We start from the raw sequence: 9,092 nt of genomic DNA, 5'->3' as shown, positions 1-9,092 counted from the left end.
TAACAATATTCCAAAAAAAGAAAAGAAAAGAAGAAAACAATATTCCGAAACTGACACTAAAAATTAATGGGAGTCCAGTCAACGGCTAAAACAAAACAAACTGTTTCAAACTTCAAATCTACGTTTCTCCATTTCTGTTATTTATGCTATATGTGTAGTGTGTGATAAGTCACAGTCAAGAGCCAAGCAATGAACAAACATATATTGACAAAGAAAGCACATTAAAACTTTCAAACCATATGAAAGAAATCCATATCTTGTTAGGTTAGAAGTCAAACATTATTAGGGCATAGTCATCCTCATCCAATATTCTCTCCCTTAGTCTTATCACAAGGCTCAGAACTACATCCGGAATTTTAATTATGGATGAGCCAAGCACAAAAAATTGACACAGTGAAAATTTCATTTTTGAAATATTTTGGCATTTTGCACATTTCACTTTAGATTTTCTCTTTGAGAACGTGTCTTTCATAAAAATTAAAGTACAAAACATAAGAGTTTGAACTTGAATTTATAGGTTCTAGGTTCAACCAACATTTGGTCAATTGTAACCCACAAAAAAAAATCTATCTTATGCATAGGTTTGTTTAACATAACAAATTTGTCATGGATTGACATTCCTTCTTGAAGCTTAAGTGCATAAAGATAGCATAAATGAAATGTACCACAATAACACATACTTGAATGGATCAATGACAGTTCATTATAAAGATAATCAACTCAAGCATGATAAGTGTATTCTATAGGTACATAAATTAAGAGGATTTCCAATTAAGCATTTAAAGCATATATACATCTTAACATTTCAAACATCTTTACAACACCAATTCCTTTCTCAAAAATTTATTAACGCAAATAAACCACAAAGAATGGCAGCAAAGAAAAACAACATGTTTAAATTGAGATTACAATAAGCAATACATGAATATTCTTTAGCATTAAACTTTCATTACATCTTATAGGTCCCACTACAAAATAATGATTTGGTTAGGGGTGTCAATGCGAGCGGTTTCTAACTGCCCGCTAACCGCTATAACTGTTAACCGCTAACCGCTTAACCGCCTAATCGTATTAACCGCTAACCGCCTAACTGCCTAACTGCCTAGTGGTTAGCGGTTAGCGGTTAGAGGTTATTGGATTTACTAACCGTAACCGCTAACCGCCTTTTTATATAATATATTTTTATAATTATAATTATAATAATATTTATACATATAACATAATCACTTGATCATTAAATCACACATTTTTTTTAAATAATTAAATCACAATTTGAGTATTAAATGTATAAGATCAATACTTAATCATATGATTCAAATACTTTATTCAAGTTAATCATATTATTAATGTACAATGATAATGTTATACGTATAATATCAAATTAAGTAATTGACATTAGATTAAACAATGTGTTATTCATAACTACAATTGAAGTATTATTGTATTGTCATTATAATTTTAGTAATTTATATATTATCACTATAATTTATATATGTTGTGTTGAACTTTTTTTATATTTTTTTTATATGTTGCGACAGTTGTGTTGAACTTTTTTTATATATTGTGTTGAATTTTTTTTTATATGTTGTGTACTTTTTTTGTTTTTTTAAAGTTAGCCGATTATGATTTAATATTTAAGGAATTTATTTTAATGTATAAATAAATGTAAATTTATGGTCAAATATTTTTGATTTTTCAATATGGGCTCTTTTTATAGCAATTGGGCCCAAGAAGACACTAAAAAAAAAAAAAAAAAAAACAAATGAGGATAAAAAATGTTACCGTAATAAAAAAGCCCAATTTTGAAAAAACGGTTAGTGGGTGGTTACCTATTTCACTAACCTCTAACCGGTGGTTAGTAGCTAACCACTAGCGGTTAGCGGTTGCGATTAGTGAAATCTACTAACTGCTAAGGCGGTTACAGTTAGCGGTTTCTGCTAATAACAACTAACCATAACCACCGCGACACCCCTACATTTGGTTTAATAACTACTTATTGGCCTTCATAAGACATTACACATTTATGAACACTTAATTAGCAAGTAGACAAAAATCTTTGTGGTCTGCACACATCTCATCTATAAGCCTTTCAAAGATCATAACATATGAATTTCTTGAAAAGTCTTTTATGAATATGCCTCATAACAAGAATCTCAAAACAAACATGTAAAGTAAAGAAAAACAACATGCTCTAAGATTTTCAAAAATAAGCAAAACAATCATTCCTAAACATGTTATTTACTCACCTAAATTTAGGTGAAATCACTACCACTCCCCCTCAATGGGTGAATGGTATAATCCTTTCCAACCCAAACCTATTGAAAGAAGGTATAGAGACGTGAACATTTTCAATCTTATCTAATCTAGACAAACCTCTCATCATCATTGTGCATAACCCCAAAGGTTCTTTCCTAGAAACAGAATTTTTATTTTCATGCACATGAGGTTTCAATTTAAAACAGTTTGGTCGAATGTGACCAACTTTTCCACAATGATGATAAATATAAACCTTTTAGGAGGTAAATTTTTAGAAGGATAGACGACTCTATACTTGGGATAAGATACACAAGGTTTAATATGAATTTTCTTAACTTTCTTACCTTGTGAGGTCGAGGCAGCTGCTATTTTTTTTTTTAACCAAAGAGTCTTCTATTTTTCCTGATTTAACAAATATTATCTCGAAAGTAGAATTATTGCTGGAAGACAAAGCAACATGACAATCAAAACTTAACTCAGATTTATCACAATCAGAATTCTGAGTATGCAACATATTCTCAAGGGAATTGCTAGAGAATTTTTCCAATTGAGTTTCTGACTCTTTTAATTTATTCTCTAACAAATCAACTTTAGAACCTAAAACAAGATTTTCAGATTTTAAAGAATTAATTAAAGCATGTGATTCAAACAATTTAGTAACAATAGATTATTTTACATGTTCAAGATCTTGAAAATCCTCCAAACAATTTGTGTATTGATGTCTCAAAAGAGAGAATTTTTCCAACAAATTGTTGAAGAAGTTTATAAGATCATATTCCCCTTGAGAAGTATTTATAGCAAACAGGAGTCAACAGATCTCACTTGAGAATTTAATCCAAACAAAGTGAACCCGCTCTGATACCAATTGAAAAACGTTATGCCGACTCCAAAAACTTGTTTATCATAATTTATGCGGAATTAATACTATGAAGCAATAAACAATTCAATCACCCAAAATATATAAAGCAATAAAAAGGCAGACACAGATATTTTGGTTACGAATAGGAAACATTTTAGAAACTGATCTAAAAGTAAAACATCTTCGGGGCAACCAAACCCAAGAAATCACTATCAAAAGATTATCCAGAGATTACAGACACTAGGAACACTTATAACCCTTTGCAAGACATTGGCTCTGTAAGATCGACAAGCCTACAACTCGTCTTCTTGCTCACAATCTTCTTCAATGTGATTCTCTTTTACCGGACCCTTCTGATAGACTTCTCATCCGTAGATTTATCAATGGAATAACTAAAGCTCTAAGAGATTCAATTTAACGCTCACCACGTATGATCTCTCTTAGCGCAGCCTCCGACGAACTCTCTGGGGGCGAAAATTCGTGTCTTTCTTCTATAATGATCTATATATATCAGTACATCAAACTCTAGACCTGGGCTCACTAAAAACACGTTTTTGGGCATAATAGGTAAGGGGTGCCCGGACAGGTTAATGGGCTGTCCAGACAGGGCCTTGTGGAGCAAAAATAGAGTTTTTGGAACTGCTGTCTGGACATGGGGAAGGCCTGTTCGAACAGGGCATGCAATGGGTGAAACTACATTTTGGAAATACTGTCCAGCCTTGATCAATAGCTCCGATCGATGAGCGTTTGTGGTCCGATGGAGGTGAAATTTTGCAGGGATGTTCATGACACATGAATCTACATTATAAACGGTGGAAATTGGATTCTGAGCATTCTATATCAATTTTTGAGCCTGTAAACAGTAGCTTCTGCATTTTAGAATAACTAAATTAAGCCAATACAAGAATTAACACTTTGGACCATCTTAATAAGTCAGTTTGTCTGTAGCTACAGATTCAGCCAAAAGTGCTTCAAGTCATATAAATTCTCATGTATCACAAATGCAATTTGCTCGAGTTGCGCTTTAAACAAATTTTTGGTGCAATAAAAAAAAGTTTGCAAGACAGAAAATGGCATTCTTGTTCTACCAAATTTGAATAGCTAAGCTATGGTTATCAAAAGTTTAACAAGCTCAACAATTAAGAGGCATATTTGAGAAGTATAAGAACAAAATGTATTACAAATAGAGTTTGATAATTGCTACTTCTAAGAGTTGTAGTCGGCTATGTATTTGAGATAAAGTAAATCAAGTATACATTTTTTATCTCTATCTATCTGGTTCATGATAGGATTAAAATCCATTTGAATATCTTTCCCAAGGTGGATGGAGTTTCATTTGACCATCCAAGTAACGGCTCATTGATAGATGGCATTACTCGAATCTCTTATCCCACTACAAAAGATGACACCTTCTCTATGTATGTCATGGAACAAGAGAAAGTCAACATAATGTAGTACCCATATCCATCCTCCTCCAAGCTATGAATTATTCCTATACTGGTCATTGTGACATCTTCCCACCCATATTTTGGAGAGGGTACTAAAGCTTTAACTCTTACCCAATCGCCAACCTGCTCATTTTGGCATAGAACATATTAAGAAGAAAAAAAAAAGTCTCTTTTTTTTTTAAAAAAAAAAAATTTATTATTATTATTATTATTACTATGAATAAAAAGCTTTAATTTATAAACCAAAACCCAAAAGAGTACAAAAACTCGCATTACAAGCCTATCAAGAGGCTAAAACAAAACCTCAGAGGCATAAAACAAGCAACCCCAAACGAGCTGCAGAACACCAAACTTAGCAACAAAATCTACTGCAGCAAAATCTGCAGAAAACAAAACCAAGGAAATTAAGGCTTCAAACAGAGAATGGAGAAACAAAGAAAGAAGAAAGAACAAGCAGGAGCCTTTTTCAAATCTCTTTACTACACATACTTCATACTTGGTCTCCGGCACAAAAACATATCAATTTTTGTCTCTGTCTTTCTAAGAGGATGTTAGGTCTTCTAGTTAAACTTTAATTCTAACCTTTTTTTTATTTTTTTTTATTTTCTAAGTAGACGTTAGGTCTTTTTGTTTTTTGTTTTTTTGTTTTTTCTAAGAAGACGTAGGTCTTCCGGTTAAACTTTAGTTCTAACTTTTTTTCTTTTTTTTTTCCTAAGTAGACGTTAGGTCTTGGTTATTTAACGTTAGTTTTAACTTTTCTTAAAAAATTGTCGGTCAACGTTTAACCAAGAGAAAAAAACAGAAGAAGTTAACTTTAGTTATATCAACCGTTATTAATGACTTTTAAACTTTAATGTGTACAATAAATATTTAGACACTTTATATAATTTTATGTGGATGAAAGGTTATTTTTTCCGTACCAATTTAAAAGAATATCAAAACTAATGAAAACAAAACAACCCAAGTCCATCTTTGCGGTGATCCAAATATTGGAGGCATTTATAACATTTCGCATATCTTAAAGATTGAGCCACCAAAAAGATTTCTTGCCTTCCAAGTTTGATCAATGTCAACTCAATCAGATTTGAGCGCCCCGAACCTTCTAGACATGTACGTTGTGAGAGAGGTTCAAATTTCAAATAGATAAACCCACTATACATGGTGGAGCCATTGAGAAAGACTTTAGATCTTTTGTTGTTGAATATGTGAAATTACATGTCGATAAATGTGTAAAAAAAAAAAAAAAAAAGGGGGGGGGGCAAAAAATGAATGTGTGATGGTTGTCAATATGATGTGACTAAAAAACAAAAGCATTTTAAATATCTTAAATAATACATGTCATTTTTTTTTTATGAATTTGCAAAAAATTTGTGTGAATAAAGAGTAACGCTAAAAGAAAGATCTATATCTTTTTGTATCTTTTTAACGTTATTATTAAATTTTGATTGAGTAATAATTTTAAAAGACTTATTAATTTTGAAAGAATAAAAAAATAATATAAGAATGACTTTTAACATTATTTATAGTCAAAAAGACAAATAACACCTAAAAAGTTAGGATAAAGTTTTCTTCTAAACTAGGTTGAAGGAATTTTCTTCAATCTAGTCTATAAAAGTGATATGTGTCCATTTTTTTTTAATAATATGTGAAATGCACATAATTTTTTAATAAAATTTATTACAATTTTGTCCCTGTTATTAAAAAAAAACATGTAAATCTCACATATTAAAGGACACATGTCACTTTTATATATTAGGTTGAAAGAAATTTCTCCAACTCAATTTAGAAGAAAACTTTATCCAAAAAGTTAAAGAAACATAATTGACGCTAAGGCTTAAGTACCTTTTTTTTTTTTTTTTTTTTTTTTTTTTTTTTTTTGGTGATATGTCCAAGCAAGATGGGGAGAATGATTTGAATTTAGGGCTTAGGTACTTTAAGCTTAAATGTATTGTTAGATATATATATTTTTATATAATTTGATAATATAATATGACAGTAAATACTAACTTTTGAATAAAAAATCATAAATAATAATAATAATAAATATTTACTCATACAAGAATAACAATTTACTAAATAACCAATAAAAATCATTCATTAAATGTTTTTTGAAACAAATCATTCTTGATGATGCATGTCAACTCAGCAAAAATATTCGTAAAAATGTGGAATAAAGACAAACATTACTCTTTTTCTTAAAAAAAAAATAATAATAAATTGTCTCTTAAGCCCTCTTTATCCGAATTAAAATGGAAAGAAATGGTAAGAGTTCTAACAATATTCCAAAAAAAGAAAAAGAAAAAAAAAAAAAAAAAAACAATATTCCGAAACTGACACTAAAAATTAATGGGAGTCCAGTCCACTGCTACAACAAAACAAACTGTTTCAAACTTGAGATCTACGTTTCTCCATTCCTGTTATCTTTTTCTTTTTCTTTCAAATTTACACCCTATTCTATTTAACAGTCAACTATTTCACGAAACGTCCCGGGTCCTTAACAAAACCGTGGCAAGCCGAAACGTTTCTACAACGCAGGCAGCGACTCGGGTCGCCACGAAAACTCCGACACATCGGAATGATCAAACAACCCTCCCAGCGGGACAAACTCTGAACCACCGTCGTTGACGTGGATGTCCGAGTCGACACCGATTCCGAACTCGAACGAGTCGTAACTTCGCATCTCGTTCTCGAACCCTAACATGCCATCCAATCCAACGGAGTCCGACGAACGCGTCTCGAAATCCACGGCTTCGATCCTCGCTTCCTCGCCGGAGGCGGAGGCGGCCGTCGGCGGGAGACCGAGCTCGTCGTCGGACGCTCCGAGAAGGTAACCGAGCTCCGGCTGTGACTCGCCGGAGTCTGAAGTCAGTTCCTGAGCCGCCATCGCCGGAGATGGAACCAGAATCTCTTCCTCGAAGCTTCTAATCACCGAGTCCAGTCCTTGGATAGCCGAGTCTCGGTCCGTTACTACGTCCGAGTCGTCCAGGATGTTGAGTAGGTCGTCGTGGATCCGCTTTGCCTCGGGCGAGTTCAACTCCGACTCAGCCGAGTCGGCATGAAAGCGCTTCGACTCGGGCGAGTTAACTCCATCGTCAACTCGCGTCCTCTTGTGGTCGCGACACTCTTCCATTTGTGGACCAATAAAAAAAAGACGAAAGAGGAAGAAAAGGTTTTCCAAATCTCTTATTTTAATAAAATTGAGGGGAGAGAGAGAGAGAGAGAGAGAGAGAGAGGAGGATTATATAGCAAAAATGGAAAATTACGGGGGTCGTTTTTAGAATAAAAATAAGTAAGGATGCTAAGAAACAAGTGGTAGGGTTAAGGATCTTCCGCAGAGAGAGAGAGAGGGAGAAGAGTTTGGGTGGGAGGGAAAGAGAAATGGGAGAGGGTATATATAGTGGGAAAAAAGAGTGACGGGATTTGGGATTTTATATAAAATAAAATAATAAAATAATAAATAATAAATAGAGGGAGGTGGGGATGCGACAATGACAGGCGCGTGTAGAGCGGGAAGGTCCGGTCGCAATCACGCACTTTACTTTTTCTTTTTCTATCTCGTGCCCTATTTATTCTGTGGGAATTTGTTTTTGTTTTTTTTTTTTTTTTTTTTGTCAAATTAACTATATTTGATTCCCGGACTGTCCGAGTCTGTTCGGGTCCCACCGATAATTAGGCGTCATCATGTGGACGTGATTTCTCCGTTTTGATGGATCGGTCTTGATGCTGTTTTTGCTTTGCTGTCCTTTTTTGCTTTTTCTTTTTTTCTTTTTAATTTTATTGACGGGTTCTTTTTTATTATTATTATTATTATTATTATTATAGGCGTGGCTTTTACGTGTTTACCAAATCTTGTGAATCTCATCAGCTGACTTTTGCCGCTCCTTTCTTTCTTAACTGTTTACTGCATCCACATCTTATGGGTTGGACTAAAAATATTTAGGAAATTGTTATATAATTTGATCGATTCTTTTTTATTGTTACGATATGTGTGTCGTATAATAGTAGTGTGTCAATCATTCCGTTAAAAAATGTTATTTGAAAACGGTTTTTTTTTTTTTTTTTTTTTTTCAAAATTGTAATACTAAACGCACTCTAAATATTATTATTTATTAATTAAAAAACTATTTTCTTCAAATATACACCTTAAAATTATCTTGCATTTAGTTTTTGCTCATCCTTCATATTAAGGAAAATGTTAAGTGATTAATATAGATCATTTATCTTTTTTTTTTTTTTTTTACTCCAAAATCTACTTTTTTTTTTTAATTATTCTATTTTTAAAACCTAAAAAAAAAAAAGGAAAAAAAAAGAAGAGAGAGACATTTTCCAAAATAAAGAATGGGATGTTGAATTTTTTTTTAAATTGGTTCTTCGAAATAGAAAAAATAGTCATAACAGTTTAAAATTGGTCCTTAAGAGCATTCACATGGGATGTTGGATTCCATGTGAATGCTCTTAAGGACCTAATTATTAATCTAAAAGTTTTGGACTGATATTCTACAACACTTTTGAATTCGAATGCATATTTG

At 32.5% G+C, this 9,092-nt stretch overlaps 1 protein-coding gene across 1 annotated transcript; it reads right to left on the bottom strand.

Moving 5' to 3' along the window:
* Positions 1–6,885: 6,885 nt before the first annotated feature.
* Positions 6,886–7,913, bottom strand: LOC132184532 (uncharacterized). The gene has a single exon (XM_059598204.2). It carries the CDS (start codon positions 7,691–7,693, stop codon positions 7,088–7,090), a length of 606 nt encoding a protein of 201 aa, XP_059454187.2. The 5' UTR covers positions 7,694–7,913; the 3' UTR covers positions 6,886–7,087.
* Between the last annotated feature and the right edge of the window lie 1,179 nt (positions 7,914–9,092).

Source organism: Corylus avellana, chromosome 7, assembly GCF_965113065.1.
Source record: "Corylus avellana chromosome 7, dhCorAvel1.hap1.2, whole genome shotgun sequence".
Lineage (NCBI taxonomy): Eukaryota > Viridiplantae > Streptophyta > Magnoliopsida > Fagales > Betulaceae > Corylus > Corylus avellana.
Note: the sequence above shows the minus strand (reverse complement) of the source record. Positions and strands in the feature narration are given on the sequence as shown.

Bases quoted from the DNA above. Each gene is read 5' to 3' on its own strand.
- LOC132184532 (XM_059598204.2), bottom strand. From the start codon at position 7,693: ATGGAAGAGTGTCGCGACCACAAGAGGACGCGAGTTGACGATGGAGTT.